The 26166-nt window shown below is 51.0% G+C and overlaps 2 protein-coding genes and 1 long non-coding RNA gene across 4 annotated transcripts in view; 1 reads left to right on the top strand and 2 right to left on the bottom strand.

Moving 5' to 3' along the window:
• The window catches only part of CXXC5 (CXXC finger protein 5), a 34856-nt gene extending 30513 nt beyond the window's left edge, over positions 1-4343 (bottom strand). The window contains exon 1 of one of the 2 annotated variants that reach the window (XM_020908440.2): positions 3798-4343. The gene's annotated coding sequence lies outside the window, so the exon portion shown is untranslated. Of the gene's footprint in view, positions 1-3634; positions 3736-3797 lie in introns of those variants that run through there. The other variant, XM_020908438.2, reaches the window with a different exon arrangement.
• Positions 1749-24735, top strand: LOC139034397 (uncharacterized). Its single transcript, XR_011486863.1, has 2 exons — positions 1749-1856; positions 21590-24735. It is a non-coding gene; the product is annotated as an uncharacterized lncRNA (long non-coding RNA).
• Positions 24736-25064: 329 nt separating this feature from the next.
• The window catches only part of UBE2D2 (ubiquitin conjugating enzyme E2 D2), a 42784-nt gene continuing 41682 nt past the window's right edge, over positions 25065-26166 (bottom strand). Inside the window, exon 7 of the mRNA XM_020908434.2 lies at positions 25065-25168. Coding sequence (XP_020764093.1) covers positions 25123-25168 — 46 coding nt within the window. The 3' untranslated portion in view covers positions 25065-25122. The remainder of the gene's footprint in view (positions 25169-26166) is intronic.

Genomic DNA, 26166 nt, shown 5'->3' with positions numbered 1-26166 from the left:
CAGAGTCACAGATATATCCATCTTGAGTCATTAGCCCACACACTGCCCAGATTCCCACATCCCATACCAACAGACTAGACCTACACAGCCTCACTGAGCAGCTGACACTGCCTTCGGCTTTAGGGGGCAAGTGGAGTGGTTGAAGATTCCTGGGTCCTTGAGGGGGCAGTCCTTTCTCATTGCCTGCAGCCTGGGAGGTGGGCTCAAAGTTGGGGGGAATAAAGGGGGAAGTAAGAGAAAGCAAAAAAAAAACTTGAGTGGGATATTCTTGTTGGGCAGTAGCGCGTGAGTAACTGGGGAGGCTTTTTGTGGTCTGGTGAGTTTCAGCTATGAGTGAGAGTTTAACTATTAATACACTTAATCAAGGGCATTTCACACACACACACACACACACACACACACACGCACACCCTACAACCATACAGAGAGGCTAGGATGGGACCAGGTGGTGGGGGGGTTAAGAGAGGGAGAACCTCAGATAAAAAAGGGAAAAGCTCCCTTCAGGGGCTCAGGGGGCAGGTAAACAGGGCGGAGTTTCTGCCCTGGGCCTACCTCTAGCGGGGTGGGGTGTAGAGTCAATGATTCATTTCTGAAAGCCCAGAGGGTGGGACTTGACACATAGTAGGTGCTCAATAAATATACAATGGGCCAATGAATGAAGAACTGAACCACATATAAAGAGTGGGCAATAATAATAACAGTAATGATAAGTGAGCCCCGCCCCATCCTTGGCCAATTGAGACATGCTTCAGAACACCAAGCTGGGGAGCTGGCTTTGACTTCATGGTCACCCCAAAAGATAGGGGATCTAAGAAAGTAGCCAGAGTCTGGCTCATCAGCATCCCAGCATCCCTCCACCCCATCCTTTACCCTGGAAAGTCAGCTGACCTCGGCCCAGCCTACACCCCTCTCTCCCAGAGAGATCCCCCCAATCTCCATTCTACAATCCCATGAATAAGTGAGGTCCTAAAGAAAACAGGGTTTTTAATTTCCATAGACTTGTTTCTTTATCCAGATGAAACCTGCCCCCCCCCCCAATCTTATGAGCCTCAGCTTCTCATTTGGCAAATGGGTAGAAGCTGAAAAGAGGCAGCAAGAGTTGGGGTCACAGTAGGAACCCACAGAACACAGGCTTAATCTGGCCTGGGCCCTGGATGCAGAATCCTCCCCTTCCCTTCCCTTCCCCCACCCAGCCCAGCCCTGCCGGGTGGACATTCCAGGCCTCACGTGATAAAGACGAGGCCGCTGGCCCACGGGTAAGTCAACAGGCTCTGTCGGGGGAGAGATAGGAGGCCCCGGCCAGGGTCACCTGCTGAGCCGGGAAAACAGCCGGGCCCAAATACACACATAAATAAGGCGCCAACGGACAGCCAGTCAGCCAAGGGTCTATCTTCTGCAGAGGAACCTCTGCCCCCACCTTGGAAAGGGAGGTGGCATGGGAGAAGGAGGCTCCAGGCTAGCTCTTGCTTCCCCGGGAGAGTCCCAGGTTCCTGCCAGGATTGGAGGTGAGGGTGTGGGAGGGGTGGGCTTCTACCAAGGGCCCCAGGACTGAGAACCCAGAGGCCAACCTCCCTCAGCTGTTCCCACCCCTTCCCTGGGCAAAAATCACCCCCTCTCCCTCCTCCCCAGGGAGAGAGGACAATTTCCGTTCTGGGAAGGGGGTGACAGCTGCAGAGCGGGCCACTACCCCCCCCCCCCCACCCCACCCCGCCAGCTCTTGCTTGAGTCTCATCCAGGGAAACTGCTAAATCAACACTACGCAGTAGTAGGTAGCACTGGCCTCAGTCTCCCCGCATCGCTCTCAAAAAGGCGTTTGGGAGGCGGCTTCGGGTCTCAGTCCCTGGTTTCCTAAGACGGTAGGCACCTAGGGTACGGGGTGTGTGGGGGGGGGTCTTTCGGGAGGGGGATTAGGGCAAGCTTCGGCCAGCACGCCCCCTAAAACCGTCTAATTGAAATGCTCTTACTTGCAAGGAGAGCCTTCCCCCGGCCCCCGCCTCCCGCCCCCGCGGGCCCGGGCAGCTGAGGTGGCGCCGGGCGTTCAAATAGCGCTCCAAACAAGTCCGCAGCGACCGCGCACGCAGCCCCCGCCAGGCGGCCCCAGCGGAAAACTTGAAAGGGACTCTGTTTGCCGGCCGCCCTGGGGCGGCTCCGGCGGGGGCGAGGGCCGAACGAACGCACACGCCCCCTCCCCAGCGCTTCCTGCGCAAACGCGGGGAGGCGGGGGTGGCTGGGGGGGGGCGGGGAGCCGGCCCACCACAAAACCTCGAACTCGGAACAGCGGCTGCGGCGCAGGGAAAGGCGGAGGTCAAGAGGCTGGCTCGCCAGAACCCCCCGCCCCGTGCTTCAGCCCCTTCTATCCGAAGAAGAGACTCTCAGACCACCCAGGGTCCAGGGGGCAAAGTAGGGCGCGGTTGCCAACCCTTCAGACCCCCGTCGCAGGAGACAACAGGGAGCAGGTCTTCCCGGATGAGTCCCTACAGAAACCCCAAATCTGCTGGTTCCTCCTAGCAGCCCGTGGCACCAGCCCAACTCCGCGCACCCCTTCCGATTCCTGAGGTGGGGGCACCGAAAAGCGATTTTGCTCCCTCATTGGGCGCTTCAGCTCTTCTGACAGGTCCCGGGAGGCGGCCCCCCATTTAAAAACCGGGGTCACTCACTTTCTGTGGATCCTACAAATAAACAAAGCCAGGCGCACCCCGCGCTCCCCGCCGGAAAGCAGCCCATTACGGGCGAGGACAACTTCCCCCAGCAAGAAAATTAACACATTCTTCTCGCGGCGGTTCGGCCCCTCGCTCTGGGGAAGCAAAGAGGGAGGGGGGGGGGGGCTCAGGGCCAAACTTCACGGGTAAATTTGGGGCCAGAGCAGCGAAGCAAGCGGCTGGGACACCCGCCTCCCACAGCTCCGCAGCTAGAAGAACACCCCCATTTTCCCTCCCTGGCTTTGCATGCTGCTTGGCCACGCGGGGCTCGGGAGACAGGCTGAAAGATTCCCTAAGGCTAGGGAGGAAGGGAGAGAGAGGCCACGGGGAGCAATGGTGGTCGGGGGTGATACTGTGACGGAAAAAAAAAGGTCAAACTTGATCTGCCCGCCAGACACCCCGCGGGCAGCGGGGGCGAGGAGCCTGAGGGGAAATGTAGAAGTGGCCACCGCCCCCTCCAAAAGGAGGGGGAGACTCAGCCGCGCGTCGTCCAGGGCATTAAGAGCAGTGAGAAATGCCCCCAAAAGACAGTACTACGAATGGGGTCTGTTGGGGGGAGTGCGCGCCGGAGATCTCCAATCAGCCGCCCCCGCAGACGGAGCGCGAGCCCAGCGCCGAGAGGTGAAGACACGGGCTCCCGCCGCCCCTGTGCCCTCAAGCTCGAGTACTTGGGGAGGGGACAGTACCCCGCAGGGAGAGCCCCGGCCCCAATCCAAGGCGCCCAAGCCTCCGTCCCCGACCCTAAAACCCCTCTTTTTGTCTGAACTCAGTGATCTGCGACCGAGCTGACTGCGGCTTGGGGAGGCTTGAGTATAGAAGAGGCCACTGAGCGATCACCGGAGCTAGGGCTCCTAGCCCCCGAGGCTCCGAATACGGGCGCCCCCCCGCCACACCCAAACACGAACCCCTCTTTTCCCTTCCCTGGCTCTCCGCACCTGAACTTCTGGGGAGCCCGCGCCGCCAAACTTTCCGCAGACTTGCAGCGAACTCCGGCCCCGGCCGCGCACCGGGCCCCGGGGGAGGAGAGGGAGGTAGGCGGGGAAGGGGAGGGGGCCGGCCTCCGGGGGGGTCGGGGGAGGGCCGTGGCCCGACACCTACCGGCTCTCAGAGTCGTCCAAGCCGCCACTGCCGCCGCCGCCGCGAGGCCGAGGGGGAGGGGCGGGGCGGGGAGCTGCGCTCCGCTCTGGGCACCGCCGCCGCGGTGCGCTCCGCTCCAGCCGCGCCGCCCGCCGTGCCCGGGTCCGGAGCCGGAGTCACGCCGCCGCGGCTGGCCGGAGGCGGGGAGGGGGGGGAGCCTGCAGCACCTGCCCCTCCTCCCCCTCCCCGCGGCCCAAATTAAAAAACAACAAAAAGCAACTAATCACCCCCGAGCGTAGCGCGGAGCGGCTGGCTGAGGGCGCAGCGTGAGGCGCCCGGACTCAGCAGGCGGCGCGCATAGCTGGGCGCAGGGCTGGGCAGGGCTGGGACGCGGGGCCCGGCTTCGGGGAACAAGGTTCGGCTGCTCTTCTCTCTCGGCTCGGGCGCCTGCTTTCGCCGCCGCCTCTGCTGCCGCCTCTACATCCCCGCTCAGGCTCCGCCGCCGCGCGCCCGCCCGGGCAGGAGCTCTGAACGCTGCCCGGGGGCTGCCGGCAAAACCCGGACCGGACTCCACGCTCCCTCCTCCTCTCCCCCCCCCACCCCCCCGCCCCACGCCGCCGCCACCTCGGCTCCCCTCCCTCCTCCCTCCGCCTCCCTCCCGACGCAGCTCTGGCCACTTGGACGCCGCAGGCTCTGAGGCCGGAGCCGCAGCCACTGCGCCTCTAGCTCCCCGCGCTCTGACGAGGTCGGCCCAGGCTCAGCTCTCCAGCGCGCCCGGTCTTCACCTCTTTTCCCGCAACTTTACGAAAAATAAGAGGACCTCACGCGTTCTGTGAGGAGTGCATGGGCTTGAAGACGCACCTTACGGGGAAATCCGCCATCCCTCTGCCCCTTCTCGCCAGCCGGCCGCGAAGCTACAAGGACCAGTAGGGAGGGTTTGGCCGCGCCTCTCAGCTCAGGTGCGCGTGGGGCCGGGTACTCGTAGCCGAGCACTCTTGGAACTAGACGCGTGTTCAAAGATTCCACTCTTCCCAGAGCGCTTTCCCATACTCAATGGGCTCTAGTTCCCAGGGAGAAAGGGGGCAGACGTCCCTGTTCCCATTACACAGATGAAGAAACTGATTCGAGAAAGGACATTTTGTTTGCTACGCCGCCCCCAACCAAAACACTGAGTCCTGAAGTTAAAGCGACCACACAGTGGTGCTCTGAGACGGTGGCCTGTGAACTCCGAGCCTGAAACAGTGCCTAGCACAGCGCCATGCTCAACAGACACTGGCTGAAGGAATAAAAGCCCAGTGGATTCAGATTTGGCCCCGCACATCCTCACCGTCATTCACCGGCCCCTCCATCTGCCCAGCTTGGGCTAATCCTAAAGCTGCATGTGTCGACCTCTTGCCACTTCAGAGACCCATAGCGCAAGCCCCAGGTCTTTCCCCAAGTGGAAAGTTTCTTCAGTTCTGTGGAATTCGTGGGGGTGGCTTTGTGCTTCCTGCGCCAGAGAAAACAGCCCCCAGAGGAGAGACCCTAGCAGGAAAGGGGCAGGGTGGTTGAGGAAGTCTACCTAGGGTTAAAAGATACAGCCTGGGGCCCAGATAACTGGGAGTTAACTGTGGCAGCCCGGGTGCCTCCAGTCACAGGAGCAGTCTTAGTGGAAGAAGTGGAAGCAGTTCCCACCTCACTGTCTCTTCTCTTTGGTGTTGCTTGCCTGGGTGTCACAGCACCTGGGGCCTGGGTCTCACAGGAGCAGCCTGTGGATGCCCACCTTCCAAGCTTTCTAAATTTGGCTTTGGGACTTTGGCCCAGCCAGGGGGTAGGGGTGTGAGGGAGGTGTCAGAGGGCAGGGTTCATCTGGAATGTGTTTCCTGTCTACCTGCCCTGACCTCCAAGGCCACAGTGAGTGACCCTCTCGTGGACACCCCCTCCCTTCCTCAAATGCTGAGAAGTGTTTTCTCAACTGTGTGTGAAGGAATGGCTCCTAAGTTGGGGGGAAGCTTTAGCCTCCCCTCTCCAGCAACGTTCCTCAAAGCCACCCCAAACATACCACATGAGGAAAGCAAGGTACTTGCTCTGAGAACATAGTTTGAAGACAAATGAATACCTCTAGATTACCACCCCTAAACTGCTTAAAGGCAGACATTCTGGCCAACCCTGAGTGTCAGGTACTGTATTGGACACTCACCTGACTATATGAGGAAAAAGGAGGTGGCGTCTCATGCCAAGATAACCAAAGATCTGCAAACACTTAGCCCATCATGATCTACCTTTTCTGAGGAAGCTCAGGCCCAGACTGTGAGGGGGGACTTGTTCCCGAGGAGTCAGCAGCAGGCCTCAGAGGATTAGGACCCAAGAAATGAAACTTTGCCATCAGGGAACTGCAGCCTAGGGGGGAGTGTGGAATCAGGCCCTGCACACCTGAAAAAAGCTTCATGCTGAAATTCATGGGGTGTGGGGGACAGTAGCTCCACCTTAGGGAATTACTACTAAATATCCACTTTTCCCCCAAGGACGTCTGTCCACCCTCCCCAACTTGGCAAATGCCAAGGGGCTGCAGGTTGCAATGGAGATGAGTCAAGTGATCCCAATGGTGACTTTCTCAGGGATGGGGTGTTTGTATAAGTCTGGCCCAGTTTAGAGTCAACCTTGGAGTCTTCCCCTTCTCCTGGAAATTAAGAAGTGGAGGGAGACCCAGATCCTCACCTCTCCACCCCAGATAGGAACCAGAGAGGAGAGTGGCAGAACTGTCCACATGGAAAATGCAACATGCACAGGAAATGCCATGTGCAAACCATCTGCGTAGAACTCTATACCATAATGAGTGAGACAAGGGGGAGACACCCAGTAAGGATTGGGCAGGGGGTGACTATCTATCACCTTGGGGGTGACTATCCCCACCCTGTGCCCCTTCCACAAGAAGTAAAGGGATTCCAAAAAGTATTCCTTCCAAAAAGTATTTGAATTTCACACTGCTATTCAATCAATCAACTTAGATTTAGGAAGCAATTTTCATAAGTCTCCAGTACCTGTGGGGGAGAGAAGAGCCATACAGCCACCTGCCCTGTCTTCTGGGTAGGATCCTGCTCTCCTGTTCTGGTTAGAATATCCATAGCTGGCATTTACAAAGCCTTCACCCTGAGCAGGGCATTAAACTAAACAGTTAAGGCACCTTATCTCATTTAATCCTTACATCATCCCCAGTAGTGGTAGCGTCCCCAATTTTCAGATGAGGAAACTGACATGAGACAGGCACATGAGACAGGCACCAAAGTTGTTTTCCTAACCCCTGAGATTTGCTGGCCTAGTGAAGCTTCTCTGTCTGGGATTCACCTTGGTCATCATCCTATAGTGACTCCTCAGAGCCCACTGGGCTCAGCTCAAGCCCCTGCCCAAACTTAGTCTGGCTTCCCTAACTGGTCCTGTTCTTCCCTGCAATTCCTAAGCCCTGCTGACCAACACCATTCAACACAGGCGGTTCTTTCAGACACCCCAAAACTTCCCTTTAAGTTTGCATGTCTTTGCACAAATTGTTCCCTCTGACCAGAAGGGTCTTAATCAAGCTCACCTCCTGAAGTCCTCCTTGAAGACCAAGAGCATGTTATCACTCAACTGGGAATCTTCTCTGACTTCTATTCCCTACCTCAGTTTGGCTTCTCTACAGAGCCAGCACTAGCCTTTGTGCAAATCAGAAAAAACCACCACTTTTTGGCAGGTATAGGTACCCCCATTTGGCAACAGGTCATGAACTGTCTTCCAGTCTTCCTTGCTCCCTTTGCCAGCTGGCTTTTTTGTAGTGCATGTACTGAGCAATTGTACTCTGTGGCCTGGCTTTGGGGCCCCGCATCTGTCCCCTCCTATGGCCACAGTGACCACACTGCACAGAAATAGCTTTTATTTGCTCATTTGTCTCCTGTCCCCTCACTACTGCCATCCACAAACATTTGTTGAGAGCAGGGGAGAGTCCCCTACCTGCTTTGGGCCTGAAGCCTGGCACTAAGTAGGTACCAGTAATAAGGATTGTAGCCACCATTTTTCTGAGCACTTACTATGTGTCTTGCACCATACTAATTGCTTTCAGTGAATATGCTTAATCCTAGGACTCACACAGCTGTTTAAAGTTACAGAGTAGCAAAACCAGGATTTAAACCCATACCTTGTAGGAGGGATCTACCTTTTCCATTACTACCACTCACTTATCAGCTGATGTCAGTCACCGATTAAACATCCAATGGCTTGGAATGGCTGCCTGGAGAGGAGTGTGGGAGTTAAGGTTTCCAATTTAGATGGTCAATGCAGAGCCTGGCATACCCTTCTACTGAGGCTCCAGTTCCCTCATCTGTTATCACAGAAAATGAGAGCCAGGGCATTTGGAGTCTTGCCTCAGGGCAGGGTGCAGGATAGTCTTCCGTGGGGTTATGCTGGCGGTTACACCTCACCCAGAGCAGGGCTGGGGGTGCAAACATGGGCAGAAGAGAGATGCCTGACTGCCCAGGCATGGGCCCAGGCCTCTGGGATCTCAGGACTCACATACGGACCATTGGCCCTTAGGTACCACTGCTGAACCCATGACCTCTGAAGGGACAAGAGAAGTTTGAAACTAGAAGGAAATTTCAGAAAAGCTAGGTCTGTGTCTTAGGAGGTCAAGGTCCAGTCCATCCCTAAGAAGTCAGTTTGGTGGCCCAGCCTGGCCCTGAGCTGTGCAAACAGAGTGGAAAAGGCCAGCAGAAGGGTTACTTCTCCAGTCCCAGAACAAAATGACTCTGGGGTAAGGCTGGGAGGGAGCAAAGACGAGGCCAATACATGCATGTCACACTTTGTAGTTCTGCTTGCCCAGGTACAGCTACACATGTGCCACACACAACCAGAAGTAGCCCAATACTCTGCCAGACCCGGGGAAATAGGGAACTCAGTCAAATGTGACTAGGAGAGAGGGGCAGGGACAGTTGGGGGTGTCATGCCCATGACAATAACTCTCGACTTCTCTAGGCACAATCATGGTTCAGCTGTCTCTCCTATGGGAAGTGGGAAGGGACTGGGTGCACTCAGAGGCCAAAGCTGTGTGGCTCCATGGCCCTCAGAATCATGGGGAGAGGGAGGGATCCCGAGGTAACAGAATGGGGCCTTGGGGGACGGGAGGACACAGCATCCCAAATCTGGAGACGGTAGACCAGAACAAAGGGTGAGGGTGTGTGTGCCCTGGGCATTCAGAAGTCAGCCTGGCCAGAAAGTGCTCCGCCCAAGATCTACAGGCTCTGGGGGTGTGATAGGGAGAAAACTTGGAGGTGGAAGAGGTGGGGCTCAGCCTCCCCTCACAGATCTAGCCCCAGAAGGCAGAGCATTGAGACTTTAAAAACAGGACCCAGCCTCTTTCCCCAGACCAGACCTCCCCTACCAAGCCCTACTTTGTTCTTCCAGAGAATGGGGTGCTCAGGCAATTGCCTGGGGGTCAGCCCCGGATGAACTGCTCTTTGAACTGGCGGGACTGGTTCTGTGTCTAGTCGCCTGGGCTGTCACGGGGTTGCTTGCTTGCCTTGCCTGGCCTGTGAGGAGGGAGGCCTCAGGAAGGGGCCCCTTGTAAATCGTTAACTCCCAGAGCAGCCTCTGCTGCCTGTCCCCCAGCCCCACCCCCAGTTGTGACTCAGAAAGCCCACTGGAGGCAGAGGAGGAGGTTAGAGGTCAGAGCCAGAGGTCCCAGCACCTGGACAAATCCTTCCCCTGATTGGAGGGAGGTGGGGGGAGGGGAGTATATGGGGACAGTGTCTATGGCAAAGGCCCTTCTAACTTCAGAGCTTCTCACCCTAGTTTGCCCTCCAGCCTTCCCACTGTAGCCCTGACCTTTGTCTCTCAGGAGTCAGAAACTCTGGGTGGGCCTCATGGGACAGCCCCTGGGCAAGTCCCAACCCCACCAGACCCTTAATCTCAGGGAGATAACTATGCCAGTCCCACCACTTTACCCCAAGGGGTGTCACTAGGACTAGATAATGAGTGGTTAGGGAAAAGAATTAGATACTGTTCGGAACTGGGATAGGACCCTCGGCATTGTTCCAGCCCTGCTCCCTGGTGCTGGGGTTCCCTCAAGAGAAATAAAGGCTGCCTTTCTGAAGATATTATGCTAAACTCTTTATCTCCTTGGTCATTTATTTAGCCATCATATTCTCATTTTGCAAATAGGGAAACTGAGGCTCCCAGAGACGCACTTACCAGGCTGTGACAGCTGTTCAGGAGCAGGGCCAGGATTTAAATCTGTTGTATGCTCTCAAGCTGAACCCTTGAAGGGTTCTCTGTCTCCTTATTAAATTCTTAAACTACAGGTGAGGAGACATTCTAAAGGCAGAATGGGCTAGACAGTCCCCCCAGTGTAACGCTGTGTGTAGGGGGTCTGGTAGGGGAGTGTATGTGGGCAGGAGACTGGCAATGCTCCCAACCTCTCTATAAGCCCCTCAGCCAGGGCAGCTCCCCGTCAGGTCACAAAGCCCCAGGTGCTATCACAGAAGAGGTTTGACTACTGCTTCCTGGACCCTTCAGGAAGAACTCTCCTGACCCAGACAGACTAACAAGAGAGGATTGATGGTGCTACCACCCTTTTCACTAGGGAAACATCTCAGAAACTAAGGAGACAGAGACAAGAAAAAAAAAAATCAACTTTTAATCGAGATTGCAGATTCAGAAAAGATTCATAAGTGAAATGATTCCCCAAGGAAATATAAAAAGTTACTTACGACATGGCTAAATTGAGCACGCTTCAATCAGGGGCTGTTGAGAAATCATTAAGATATACAAGACGCTTTTTTAGACATATGTGATTTCTGTCAGGACAGCTGGCTAGTGCTCCACTTAGATCTGGCCTGGAGCTCTCTTGGCCTGCTGTGTTACCACCTCAGACTCATAGATGAGGAAGAAGGGCAAAGTGATGAGAAACCATACCTGCTGGGCCCCAAGAGCTGCTCCCCAGAAGTTGCCACTGCCCCTGGGGGCCCAAAGACTCTAGCAGGGAGAGTGGAGCAGAGGGATTATGGTCAGAACTTTTTAAATATTTATTTATTTGACTGTGCTGAGTCTTAGTTGCAGCATGCGAATTCTTAGTTGCAGTATATGGAATCTAGTTCCCTGACCAGGGATCGAACCTGGGTTCCCTGCACTGGGAGCACAGAGTCTTAGTCACTGGACTGCCAGGGAAGTCCCTGGTTGGAACTTTTTATTGACTGAAGTAGCTTTTCCCCACTTTCCAAAAGCACAATAGGATGTGGCAGGGCTAGAACTACTTTCTTCAAAACACTAGAGGGGACTCCCTGCTTCACATCCCCTGACCCCTTGCCCTATTCCTTGGGGTGGCCTGAGGAAGTGTTTACTCTATGTGGACAGAGAAGGACCAGAATGTGCTCTCAGATCTATGTCTGAGGGCTCTGCCTTGGGGGAGGGGGCAGGTCAGGGAACACTGGGGGAGAGGACCACCCTAGGGAATTTTCAAGGATGATCACTGGCTTTGGAGAAGACATTTTCCCCTCTGTCGTAGCCACAGCCATTTCTTAGGAAGAAACAGAAGACTTCTTTGAGGTCCAACTCTCCTCTCTTGCAGCCTGTGGAGGTCCTTCTGCCCCTTGCTTCCTCATGCCTAGGACTTTCAGGATTGAGGCTAGGACATCATGGAGTCTCTGTGGAATACTCATCACCTTCCCCCTCCTGGGGACCAAAACTTGTGGGCTTTAGTAAAGGCAAGGCCTAACTCACCTCCATGCTCTGTCCAGTATCTGGTCCTCAGTTGGTGTCAAATATTTACTGAAGAGGAAGGAGGGCGTGAAGGCAATCTGTCCCATGGGGGTGGGTGTGGAGGAGAAAGGACAGGCAAGAACCTGCTCAGGGGACTGAAGTGGCAGTGCCTAGACCCCTTTTCTTAGGCCTACCTGCCTGGGTAGCCACCTCCTCCATTAAATCATCGGGGAAGGCAAGAAACCCGAGCCGGATGGTGGTGGCCACACTGCCTTGTGGGTGAACCTGAATCTGATCCCGGCCAGGCCGAGGCGCTATTTTAAACTCCAGCTCCAAGCTGCCGCCTCAGACCGCTTGGCTTGCCATCTCTGGTTACAAAGCCACTGCCCATCTCCCTGCCACTTCCTCCTCCCCACCCTAGAACCCCGCAGGCTCTAGGGTTCAATGTATCTTGGTGCAACCCAACTCTCTGTAGGCCCTGGTCTGTCAACTAGCACCGATGCCTCTCTCTATCCTTAGCTGAGCCCACTTAGGCACCCTCATCCCTCTACCCACACCAGGACCCATTGACCTTTATTCCGACTGAAAATTCTCCTGCGGGGTGCTTCTCCTGAGGAATAAAGGCATACCCTGGCCAGAGAACCTGTAATCTTGTGCCCCAACTCTGCTGGGGTTAAATCACACAAGCTAGGATAGAGCACATACTGCAGGAAGAAAGGAAGTAGGTTAGACATAAGTAGGGACTTCCGAGGAGTGAGACTGTGTTCTAGAAGATTTTTCCCTTTCCTCAATGTCTGCCTGTCTGCTTGAGCAGGAAAAGGTAAATGACTCCAGAGGGAGTTGCCTCCCCAGTCCTCTGGCTCAAGGACTTCTGGGTTGAGGGGACTCAGGTACCATTTAGCCAGCCCACACTGTATTCTTCTCTCCCTTTCCTAAAGGAGGGAGCTCAGCACTCAGGTGGCCCAGCTGTGCCCGCTGGACTTGTGTCCACAATCCTCCTACTCCAGGCAGTAGCCCCCACTGGCTCTCAGGCCTGCTAGACCTACTCCCAAACCAACACAGGCCTAAAGGGAGGCAGCAGAGACATTACCAGGGCACCAAGGGAAGGGAGGAGGCTGATCATCCATGTTGGCTCCCTTCATCTCAAGCTGGCTGGACAGAAGGTCTCCCAGGCAGCCTGAGTATCCCCATGAACGCCCCCACTCCCCCACCCCCACGCTACGTAGTCTCAGCAGTAAGGTGTTGGCACCAAGCCTGGTGCAGCTGAGCAGTGACGCCAAAAGCCCTGCCGTCTCAGGCAAGCTCTGTTCCCTCCAACCTAGCAGTTGGGGCCATGGGGAGGTGGGGGAGGGTGTCTCCCACCCTGCTGGGCCTGAGGCAGCTGGGGGCAGAGCCTTTCTGGAAACCTCCCTTACACTCACTATTTAAGAGGATACATGGTATCCCCATGAGGTCTTAGCCACACCTTTCAATCAAGGGGGCTGGTCTTCAGGTTAGACCAGCAGTTCTCAACTTGAGCTGATTTTGCCTCCCAGGGGACACTGGGCACTATCTGGAGACATTTTTGGTTGTCACAACTTCCGCTAAGCATCTTACAATGCAGAGGACAAAGAATCAAATGGCCCAAAATGTCACTAATGCTGAGGTTGAGAAACCCTGACTAATCTTGGAGTCTGGTAGGAGACAGGAGGCATCCTCCACACACACACACACACACACACACACACACACACACACACACACACACGGCTCATCATCCACACACACACACACACACACACAGGCTCATCACACACACACACACACACACAAGGCTCATCACACACACACACACACACACACACACAGGCTCATCATCCACACACACACACACACAAGGCTCATCACACACACACACACACACACACACACACAAGGCTCATCATCCACACACACACACACACACACACAAGGCTCATCATCCACACACACACACACACACACACACACACACACAACAAGGCTCATCATCCACACACACACACACACACACACACACACACACACACACACAAGGCTCATCATTTCTTACTCCCCACAGGCAGAGCAGAAAAGGTCCTTCTGCCATCATTCTGGGTTCACAGGCTCCTTGTGGCCTGAGGAATGTGGTAAGCCACCTGCCTACCCACCTACCCACCAGCCTCTGGGCTTGTTAGTAAAAGTGCCCATGGTGGGGGCGGGGGGGTGCATGGCAAAACTTCACCTGCCCAAGAGAGGGACTCTGGACATATCCTACCTACCAAGGGAGCTCTACAGAGCCCTCCCCTCAAGAGGATCTGGGCCTATAGAAAAGCCTAGGGGTTGCCCTACCGCTTCAGGCCCACCCCCAGGGGGCTGGCTCAGCCTGAGGCTGGCTGCAAGCTTTGGCCTCCTCCTCATCTCTCCGCCCCCTCCCACTTCTATTTAGGAGGCAGCCACGGTGTCTCCGCTCCTGTCTCTGGTTTCCTAGGGAGCTCTGTTGAAGCAGCCCAGCCTCCGTGGGTCCATCTGTCAGGGAGGCTGTTCCGCCCCATCGATTGCTGTTCCCAGGGGGGCTGTGCTGCTCGAGGGACCCAATGTGGTGGCCAGATAGGCGGAAACCACACCGATAAGAGGGGGTGGGGGCAGCTTGGCAGCAGGCAGAGCTGAGGGGGGCTGACACTTCAATGAGAAGAAACAAAGCTAGACAGGCATGAGAAATGCAGGCCAGGGGCACCAAGGCAGGAGACTGGCTGGAATGACCTCTGAAGCCAGCTGGCACTCTCAGGACTCGGTTTTGCTTCTGGACACACCAAATTCCCACTTACAATAGTAATAATAAATAACACATGTTGAGCGGGAACAGTGTGTCCAGCACTGGACTGGGGGCTTTACACACCTCTGCTTTCACCTGAGGTTCACACTAATCCAAAGCAGGTGCTGTTCTATTCCTCCACGGGGAAGGAAGAGGACCAGAGAAGTTACAGCGCTTGTCAGCTGCCACAGAGGTGCTGGAGCTACACTTGGAGGCGGGTCAGCCTGGCCAGTGGCTGTGCCCCAGCCCCAGACAACCCCAGGCTAGGGGAGGAGGCGTGTCTCGCCAGGCAAGAGGCCCTACCCGCCCTCCCCTTGGAGCCGCCTCCTCCCCTGGGCTGTGACATCTGCCCCGCTTCCCGGCCCCAGACAGCTGCCCAAAGCCACGTCAGCACTTCCAAGGGGGAGCCTGGAAACTGGCTCTGGCCCCTGGGCAAAGGGGGACCAGGAAGGCTGTGAGTCCCCGACCCCGACAGGGTGGCCTCGAAAGAGCATGACCCACTCAGCCCGGCAGGCGCTGTGTCAGCATGACTTTGCATTGGGCGTTCCTGAGCCTCAGTTTCCCCTATTCAGACTGGGCGCTGAGGGGCAGAGACCTGAGTCGGGAAGGGGCTCAGAGGAGGATGCAGCAGCATTTTGGGTGAACAGGAGCAAATATTCTTGTAGCCAGAGCTCTGGGGGCGCTCCGGGCAGCCTGCGACCCCCACTGTCCACTTGGGGCCAGGTGGTCATTTGGCGAGGGTCAGAAAGGGTGAAGGGGAAGGTGGGGAGCTACACCAGGCCCAGGCCCGAGCACTGGCTGGCTGGGGCCAGAGATAACCGGCGCCTCCCGGAAAATCATTAGCATCTGTTTGGGCCGAGGCAAAGTTGGCCCGCAGGCGCCTCCGCCCGCCGGAAACGGCCCTCACGCCCCCACCCGAGCACACTGGCTAAAGCAGCGTGCCCCCACCCTCCCCGGGGCCAGCTCAAACTGGTGTATCGACAGCATCCACCCACCCAGGGAGGAGGGTCTGGGTGCAGGGCCGCAGGCCTGCAGGCCTGGCAGACGGAGGTGGGGGTGGGGGGGGGGGCGGGCCCGCGGCGGGGGTGGGGGGGGGGCCGCTGGTCAGGCCTCGCCGTCGGGCGTCCTGGAGTGGTGTGGGCGGCGCGGTCCGCGCTCCGGGCGATCCAGGCCGGCTCTTAGTGGCGCCCGCACTGGCGGCAGCCCAGGGAGTGTGTGGAAATGACACCGCCAGGGCGGCGGAGATCCCCCCTCCTGACATTGGCTGGAAAGTGGAGCAGCTCGTCAGGGACAATCAATGGCGATCGATCGCTGCACGGCGCGGGCGGGCGGCGCGGGGGAGGGGCAGAGGGGCTGGCGGAGGTGGGGGCATCTACGGCTGAGGTCAAATAACACGCAGACCCCAAAAGGGGCTCAGCGGCACATTGGGTCACATGGACACACAATCTGTACAGGGATGGGTCACTATGGGCCACAGCCCCCACCAAGGAAGCACACTCACCACATGGAGTTATTGCACGCTACTACAGTGTCTGACACAAGTTATGGCAGGAGGTCAAGGGGTCAAACAAATGGTTCCCACGAGCACACACAAATAACAATACAGCCACAGTATCACACAACCAGTTCACAACACCACCACAACCGGTGATCCTACACTAGACACCCACAATTATCAGCAAGACACAAAAGTCATATATTCCACTAGCTGGTCTCAACTACATGACAGAAGGGAGTCACATACTCTGGCTGCACAACAAAGTCACACAACAAAGCAAAAAAGTCACATAGCCACATATCACCTCAAAGAACATTGTCAAATTGGGTCTTAAAACTAAGAACAACAGTGCCCCATATTGGCAACCCAAAAGGATAGAGCCTAGGTATACAACAGGGCCCCACACTGCCACAAGTTGCATTTCAGCAACTAAGACAACATATGCAACTGAATCCTATCCCTCAATATGAATATAACATGGGAAAATAAACATTGTGGCACAGGCAAACCAGCATTAACTCTGAGGGTTCTTACAGAACCAATGAGCTACTTACTGCAGGTTAGACAGTACAGGGCCAAGTACCTGGTAAGCATTCAAAACACAGTGGGTACTGGGATTATTTTTAATGTCTGTATACTAATTAAGTCATATCAATATAATGATTATAACTACTTAATAATATCCCTCTCTCCAGATAGGTCCATCCCTCTCCAGAAATCTGATTCATCTCAGCAACAAAACTAGTTCAGCCATTACACGCACCTGGGAAATACAATCCAAGCATCAAAACTCAAACTGCTGTACTCATTCACATAGTGGTCCCACATACCAATTCCCTTAGTACACTGCCACGATGGCCACACACACTCTGGGGCTTTGGTGGGGAAACCACCTCCAATCTCTCATCAAGTACAACTCAACTAGTACACAGTTACTGGCCCCATTTCCTGCCACTCTCACAAGGTTGAGAACACTGAGCGCCTCCAACCCAACAATGATACACTGTTACAACAGGGTCCCAGAACCTCCCATACAAATTCTTTAAAGACCATGGCAAATTAGTCTCTCCATTGCTTCATTTCTCATACAGAAATAGAGGCATCAGCTCCAGAGCCCTCTCTATTACAAATCTAAATCAGGAAAGGGGACTGGTCCCAGATTGAAAAACCCAAGCCCCAATCCCCAAACACCATTTCCCAGTGGTACATGTATGTAGGAACAAGGCCAAGATCCTTCAACACACCCTAATAGGCCACTCCTGTGGTTCCAGTTGTAGGGCTAGCTGGGCTGGAGCCCTCATTTCCTCCAGTTAAGGCCTGGGCCCTCCCAGGGGCTTCCAGTAATCACTTGCAGCCAGGGAGCGCCCCCTAAATGTTTCATCAGGAAAGACTTCAAACATTCTCATCTGGCTGTGTAACTGACTAATCCCTGAACCTCTGTGCCTGGATCCCAAATCTTGCCAGTTGATCCAAGATTCCAATACCTGCTCCCCTTCCAGAGCAGGTATTTCCCTTCCTCCTGCACGCGTGTGCACACACACACACACACACACACAGGCACTCTTTAAAAGAGCTGCAGAACCACTAGGTAGCCTGTGACCTAGGACGGGGAAAGCAAGGATCCTGGGCTGTGGGCAGTGGCTACAATTATCTCTCATCCCTTATTCTCATCCTTCAGGTAGCATGGAGAAACAATTGCAGGGGAGGTTTGGCCTCCTTCCACATCATCCCCACTCCCAGGTGGTTGGAGGCTGCTCTTCCCAGCATCCCATTCCAGGTTTTTATTCACTAGAAAGGGTAGCTGGACCCCTCGTTTGTCCCCCAAAAGAAACAGACACAGACTCTGTGCAGGGACACACAGGCTGGCCAGGCATGTCCATCTAAATGCCTACCTGTTTTTTAGGTAAATTTTTGCAGGCCTTGCCCAAATGGGTATGTAAGGCATAGGTCTGAAATGGGCCCAGACAACATGCCCCAAGTCCCTGGGTTTCCTGGGAGATGGTCCTGCTCAAAATCCTCTGGCTTCTATGAGTCCAGCAAAGATGTGCAACTACCTAGGCCAACTTCTCTGAATCCAGGAGCATTCACATGCAGCCCCAAGCCTTTAATATGTTAAGGCTATTTTCCACCAAGCATTGCTATGGGCCAGGCTGGGTCAAGTGCCCATTTTCTGGATGAGAAAGCCAAACAAAAGAGAGAAATTTGTAGCCCAAGAATATACAACTGAAGTGTCATGGGCCTGTGATTCAAATCTGGATTTGACTTCTGTTTCTCAAAGGCTACACAGTTTAGGCTCACACCCATATGCATAAACACTAAGGAATGTCCATGCTCACAATTCTCTCACACTCTCACAAGTTCCTACACACATGAGCAGCCCCCTCCCGCACAAACACACACAAGCAGGCCTATACTCTCCCACGCCTGGGGCCTGTCAGCCACATTCTCCATGGCTCCCTCCCTCCAACAGGGACAGAGGCAGGCAGTAAGTCCACATTCCCAGGTTTCTGCCCTGACCCTGCCGCCCCCCCCCTTCCCCACTCAGAGCACACATTCCTCCTGCTACAGCCAGATAACCAGCCCCAGGGGGAGGCCTGGGAGAAAGCAAGGCATTCTGGGGGCCAGACTGCTGGCCCTACTCTGGGCTGCTTAAGCCAGTTCTATTCCCTGGATCTAGCATGGTAGGAAGTCAGATGCTTTCCCTGCAGATAGCCCCCATCCTTTCAGCCACACCAGACCCAAGGCTTCCCTCCTTATTCCAGGGCTGAGAGCCTCACACTCCAGGAGGACTCCAACGGTCTCCCAACTCAACCTTTGGATGCAAAATCCCTTATACAGTTAGTAACTAAAGCAGGACCTAGGGAGCCCCCAGGACTCCTCTACCTTTTTTTTTTTTTTCCTTTACCATTCTTAAGAGTCTCTCAATAGGTAAAAGCACAGGTTCCATGCACCAAGAGCCCCTAGGCAGTTTTCCCCATCTGGGGGTAGTAGCAGTTAAATTCTCACAGCTCTGCCTGGGGTTCAGCCACTTGGCGGGCTCAGCAAATCTGGAGATATTTGCATACCCAGATGGCCAAGCCTGGAATTTCAAAGAATTCCCCAAGAAGAGGCAGCTGGCTTCTGGGTAGTGGCCCTGGAGGCTCACAGCTGTTGGGCTGGAAGACTGGGGAGTGTGGGGCCCCCAAACACAAGATAAGATTGAAAAGGACAAGGGAATAACATTTCCCAGGTCTTATTACCACTCCCAGCTCTGTTAGTCCTGTCCTCAGCCTCTATCCCTCATGTATGAAGTCATGTCCTGGTTGCCCAGAGTAAGTAGGCAGGCAAGACTAGTTGGCTGCCTAATCTTTGGGGAAAGGTTAATGGTAGGCACCAGGCAGAGAAGGACTAGAAATATGGGGTCCCTTTGTTCACATAAAGTAACAGGTCTTTGTGCCCATGCAACCTAAAGCTAGGTGGCAAAGGTCCTGGCCTGGTCCCTACGAACCTGTCCACACACATGCACATGGCTACTATACCAATGCTGAGGGGAAACGGTGGCTTGATACTTCTGGCAGACCTTGGGCTAGAACACTAACCTGTTTCCTTACTGTGATTAAGGCTATGATGGAGCGTAACTGAGCCAGGCACCGGCCACCCAGTTCTGGATAATCTGTAAACAAAGCCAAGCCCAAACAGGCCTCCCCAGCCCAACAAAAGCCCCTTCCAGGTTCTGTCCAAGCGGATTTACTGACCACCCACTGCATGATTGTTACAGCTATAGATCACCACTGCCCTCTGCTGGCAACTCAGGTACTAGCATCCACTCGGACACAGCTCACTCTCTACCCAAGCAAAAGCCCCTTTCAGTCACCTCCCCATCTGAGGGCACAGAAACTTAAACCTACCCAACTGTTAGTTAAAGTCAGAGGGTGGCAGGGGACAGGATAAGCAGGGGAGAACCCAGGGATGGTGTTATGAGGAGAAATCACAGAGGAATTCTGCCAAATTCTTCCCAAAATTTACACCCAAAACTTGGAAGTATCCTTTCTATCCAGCTTAGAAATTAAAAACAGTACCCACCCCATAACCTTTTACAATGCACTAGAACCTCCCCCTTACTCTTTGTCCCCTCCAAAGAAGGGCCAGGCTTAGATGACCCAGAGCCATCCTTTGAGAAAGCTCAACTTCTCTGGCAGGTCTCAGAAAGCCTTTGTTCCCCTGGTTCCTTCTGTTACACTGCAGCAGGTGACTGAAAGTCCTGGGCACCTTTGAAATGCCAGCTCCCAAATTTTACTTCAACACCCTGCAAGCAGCCACACCTTTCAAAGACAGCAGAGATGTAGAATGTAGGTAGAGGGGACACTGCCCAGAAGAACCAGTACTACCCCTCAATTAGCTGGAGGAAGATCCCATGCCCCTGCTGTCAGGGAGTTAACCTAGATTTGCTAACTCAAGCATGGAACATCTCTCACCCCTGAGCTGGCTCTGGAGCCCAATTGTCAGGTTGTATTTGTGTACTGTTTCTAGAAACCTCCAAGTCAGATGGTCTAAGCAGCAGCAGCTGTGGGGCTTCCACAGCTACCTTCATTTCCTATGGAAAATCAAGGGTGAAAAAGCTCACCAAACCCTCCCTACTCGTAACTCTTGTTCTCTAAGAGGCCCTACAATTTATGGTAGGGGAGTATCCTTTAAGAGTCAAGATTCATAAATATTTAGGAAGAAATTCAAATAGGAGAACAAGTGTCTCAGGGCAAGAAGCGAGGTGCCTGGGAAAATGGTTGCTGTCTCCGCTCATGTCCTTGGAGAAGTCTGAAAAGTAACACAGCACACTGACTGAAGTGGGCACTGCTCTTCTTTGGACATCAGTCACCGGAGGCCTGATCTGGGCACTTAATAACTTTCTTCTTTACTTTTCCAAGTGATCAACCATTTGTTTTCAGTGTGCACTGTCAGGTTATCCGGAACCCCAGCCCTGGAAAAGGCCATTCTACTAACAACTCACACTGGACCGTTATAAACAAACAAACCCCCACACAGCAGAAAACTATTAAACTGCTATTCTGGTGATAAGACCTTCATATAGTTCTTCATTTGATGAGAGGCAGTTTGAAGGCAGGCATCTGACGTTTGTTCTGGTTAAGATGCAGCTCCACAAAAAATTCAAAGATGAAAAGCAATCACTTGTCACAGAAATGTCCAACTCTACCTCTTCTTTAACCAGCCCAGGAAAAGGCACTGAGAAAAGGCAAAGCTGGCTGGTGACTGTGTTACACTGAAGCCAGAGGCCTTAAAAGTTGTATAGTTAGTCTCAATCTTTGAGTTTTTCCACTTATATTGATTAGGGTAAAATATGGCAACAATGGGGGAACGTATTTGTTTTGGGGTCACTCTAACAAAGTGATCCCATGGCCAGTTTTCATTATTTCTAAGCCCATCCCAGGAATTGGCCTGGAAATACTCAGAGGGGCCTCAATAGCAACCACTTACATCAGCTGGTGAAGAATCCAGCTGCAATGAGGGAGATCTGGGTTCAATCCCTGGGTTGGGAAGATCGAGTAAGGCTGGGGGTTAGGTTAGGAAAAGTTGGGGCTAAGGTTAGGAAAAGGTTTTTAAGGAAGGCTTTTATTTGGTACTGAGAACTCAGAGCCACTTTTCATCTAAGCACACACAAAAGTAATAAGGAAATAGGAAACAGGCTCTAGGAGTGTCCCAAAGGAAGTTTATTTCTCTTCTTGGGTGGATATGAATATATGTTCTGATAGACTGCTGCCTTCATAGTTATTCTCATATTAAAAATATGCTTTCTCCACACTTCTCCAGGCTGCTGGCCCAGCCAGGATCCTGAGTGGCTTTTCAGCACGTTCAAAGTTCTATGTTTGGGAGCTACCACATGACAAACTGACTGGCTGAAAGTTGGACCGGTCCTGGGTACCTCTAACTTCTTGTGGCTCTATCTTATCACATATAACGAAGATGTTTTAGACTATAAAGAAGAAATGGGTTAGAAAAAACTTTTGAAATGATAATATGTTTTATATAGTGATTATAACAGTTCCCCTGGATTTACAAATCTATTAACAACGTAAGAGAAAAAGCTTTGTGTGAATATTATGTCAAGTCAGCATTTGTGCTTTGCATCATCAAATTAAAAAAAAAAAATCTGCTTTCTCTTATATAACACCACACTCACTGTAACAACCCATCACTTAAAGACCATTTCATAAATGGAATCAAAAGGAGACGGGTTCCTAACATGACTGACAATTTCCTGCAGGGGTAACAAAGATGCTGTTCCTAAGTAGGAAGGAAGGAAAGATGTGTTCATAATTCAGAAGACCTAGGAACTGAAGAAAGTTCTTCCACTAAAACCTACCTCCTGGATTTGTTAAGGGGTATGATACAGCACATCAGACAAGGCCAGTTTCACTTTAATTGCCGTCAAGGGGCGGTTTATAGGCTCTCCAACTGTAGTTTAGAAATAATTCATTTCTCCTCACAATAGGGCTCAAAATAACTTGTTGAGGCAAAGAGGAATGATTGGAAAAGTGGAATACTATAGTTGCTGGAAGCAGAAAAGGAATGCTTCATTTGCTAAGTTAGTGCAGAGAACATGGACTCCTCTCTTTGACCACCATATCCTTCTCTCTTATAGACCTCCCTGCCACTCCCCTACCAACAGTCCTCTTTCCAAATCTTTACCCAAAATGTAGAAACTAGCGGACAATGGCCACTGGCCAGTAACAGAGTATGTTGAGTATCTGAAATCATGTAGTTTTACTGAAAGAGACTGCTTCAACCATAACTTGATCAAGTGCTCCATGTTGTTGAGAAGCAAAGCAATTAACATATAACACACCACTACATCAAAAAACAGATAACCAACAAGGACCTATTATATAGCACTGGGAACTATACTCAATATTTTATAATAACCTGTAAGGGAAAAGAATTTGAAAAAATAAATATATATGTACAACTGAATCACTTTGCTGTATACCTGAAACTAACACAACATTGTAAATGAACTATATTTCAATTAAAAGAAAAAAAGCAAAGCAATCCATACACTTGACATTCCCTTGTAACCAATGCCTCACCAAGATAATCAAATCTACTGCAAACAAGCTTTTGTGATAAAACTAGAGACAGCTCTATAAAAAGCAACATGATCCCAGATGAGACCCATCCCAAATGACACACTTTTTTTGTGAGTGGGGAAGATGGCCTCCCTCACTGAGACTTCATTTTGGCCAAGGAATATACAACCAAACTTGACAACATATGTTCCAACCTCAAATGAGCAAGACCAATTGCATTCAAAGGCCTTATGTTTCATTCAGCACCTGAACACCAGGATGATGACTTTTACTTTAGCACTTGACTTAAAAGCACTCTTGTAAAAATATCTATGTTATGGCCTAATAAATGGTAATAAGCTGGCTGGTCTGTAAGATGACCACAGAATGAGGCTTTCAGGATCTGCGCAACTAATCCATGGTCAACAGTCAAAAATTGAATTCCCACTTACCCATGATACTGAGAATGAGGGTAATTCTAGGTTAGAGCTCAATTCTAACTCCTTTACCCACAACTATTAACAGTCAAACCTTCTTTGCAAAGTCAAGGATACCAGAAATACTAATAAGTAGCCAGCAGCTAAAATGCAGCACTTTAAAAGGTTTGGAGTATCACACTTTAGTTCTGAGATATAGTGACACTGAGAGATAAGACAACTTAAACAAGTTTTAAACCAAAAGCAGTGGACATTTATTCCTCAATTTTTGTGCAAGAGTGTAAAGATGCATTTGAAAGAACCTGACAGCTAGAGAACATCAGCCATGGCTTTCAGGCTAGCCTGGTTTACAATTAGATTAGGAGAAGTAGGGGGGAAAAACGGTAACTTGCCTAGTTCACATGAATGATGTTTCTGGCAAACACGGTTGTTTACAAGTTTCAAACTACATTTTACTAGCGTCAAGGGAAGACTTCAAAAAGCCACATACAGTACAATTTAAAATTGGATGAACATCCTGCAATGTAATTATGTAGACTCTCCAATACAAGATTGTGCTCAAGTTTCCCAGGTTTGGTCAATGTTGCTCTTTTACAATCACAGTCACAGAAGCTTAACTTACCAAACAGCAATGCCTTTGTTTTGTGTCCTATGTACCAAAAGAATGTCACAAGGTTTTGGTGAAATTCAGCTTAATTTCAATAATAAAGCAAATTTTTAATGTAACAGTCATGTTCCTGGAATACTGCACATGTTTCATGGAAATTCTTTTAAGCTTATGTGTTTTTGTTCAATAAAATTACTTTCAAGATATACTTTTTACTATGTAAACTGGAATTGTTTCATGATTTTGAAGTGCAACCAGTATAAGTGAAAACATTTCAGAGGTGGGAGAAAATCCACCACTAAGCTCAGCTAGACAAAGTTCTTAAAATCAAAAAGCCTATTCACACAAATTATATGTAATGACTGTAGTAATCAGTTTATTACACAGATTAATCATTCTTGAACGTACAAGCTCCAGAGGAGCAACTGGGTCTTTAAATATACACAAGTATTTCCATCAAATGAATTTTCACCCTTACATCCAGATAGACCTAAGCAGTTAAAAACATAAGAAAAATAAGAGCTATTAGCTATGTATTAACTGAGAAACCACATACAAACCAAAGAATATGGAAGAGAGAAAGAGGGGCTGAAAGATGAAGGTTGAAGGGCAGGGAGATGTAAAAGAGTTGGGAGCAAAGCCCATCACACGTTACTTACTAATAGCTCCAATCCATTTAAATGTTGACCAGTTAAACTTAGACCTTAAAATACAGGATGTGGGTAGAGTTTAATCTGGTTGGTCATAACTTTCACCTAAGACGTAAGTCCTTCAGAATAAAAGGAATACAGAAACAGCTTCATGTTTTTCACCTTGCTTTTCGTAACTGTTTTGAGTTTAATAGGATTTCACTTAAAAAACAATCTCCTACAGGTCAGTGGAGCTTTCTTCCCCATCCAAGAACACACCATACCCGCCACCCCTCACCTTGCCGTTATCCAAATTTAAGTCAATAAGGAAAGCTTTTAGTCTCACATCTAGGTTATGCCTGGAGAACTGGCTTGTCACACACACACTTCTCTGCTAGGAGGCAATGTTGGTACAGAAGTACAGTATTTCTAGTTTGTTGTTCCAAGTATGTACAACACGCAGCACTGCTGTATCAGGTAAACATGTGCACAGGGGAAGATGAGGCGTGGGCTCATAGAAAGCAGTCAAATGGAAATCAAAAGGACTTTCTCTTTCAGAGTTCCCCTATCTTTATTTGTAGAGGTTATCCAATAATTTCTTTAATTACATCGCATACTTCTGAGTCCATTCCCGAGCTATTCTGTTGTACCTGTACACACAAAGAGAAGCTTGGCTTAACACAGGTGAGGAGTCAGTCAGAAAGCAACAGACTTCATTCATTATCCCATCTAGTAACTTGAGAGGAAGAACTTATAGAACTTCAAGTGAAGCCATCTTCCTACTCCAAATTTCTAATAAACATTAGAAATATCCTATAAACGGTATATAGGATTCTAATTAAACTTCAGCATTTGCTGGCATGTCTTCAGTCTCTACTTCATTGACCTATTTCTGAGATGATTTTCAACCCTTGTTTTACTTATGTGGAGTTCTTTAAACAATATAATTATATATTATATGGTTCTTGAAATCACATAAAAATGATCAAATTGACATAATACTTTTCAGCATCAATAAAAACAACCAGTTCTGGTAGAACTTATTTTAACAATTTGGTTGCTAAAATGAATGGGTTTATTGCTTCAGAAGAACATTCCAGTAGTAAAATAAGCAGGGCAAAGGATCTTTAATCCTTATAGATACTATGTAGATTCAGAAACAGAAAAAAAATTAAGACCCAACTGCTGTTAGAATACCCCATTCTTATTGCAGCTCCTTTTAAAAGTATCTTATCTATATGCCTCTCTAACCAATAATTCAAGTAATTGTTTAATCTTTTATATTTTAACTTTTGAAAATGAATCATTTTCCCCCATCTGTCTCCTTCACAATCTTATTGAATAATATGCAAAACAAACAAAAGATTACAACATTTCATTTACTATATCTTTTGATACCCTGACCACTTTTCAATAATTCATAATACAATTCTAAAATGTGCAAATTCTGCAAGTTTTATTTTAAAGGAAATTTGGGCCTTTTGGGTCTTGTAGCATTTATTTACTTTCTTTTTTAGACTATTCCAAATAGTAGAACATCAATTCTCTTTCCCATCAATTTATAAATACCTACCTAAGACAACTGGGCTCTTGATGCAAAATCTTTACATGTCAAAAACCAAGAAGACATAAAGCTGTTGGAAAATAA

Source organism: Odocoileus virginianus, chromosome 3 (assembly GCF_023699985.2).
Source record: "Odocoileus virginianus isolate 20LAN1187 ecotype Illinois chromosome 3, Ovbor_1.2, whole genome shotgun sequence".
Lineage (NCBI taxonomy): Eukaryota > Metazoa > Chordata > Mammalia > Artiodactyla > Cervidae > Odocoileus > Odocoileus virginianus.
Note: the sequence above shows the minus strand (reverse complement) of the source record. Positions and strands in the feature narration are given on the sequence as shown.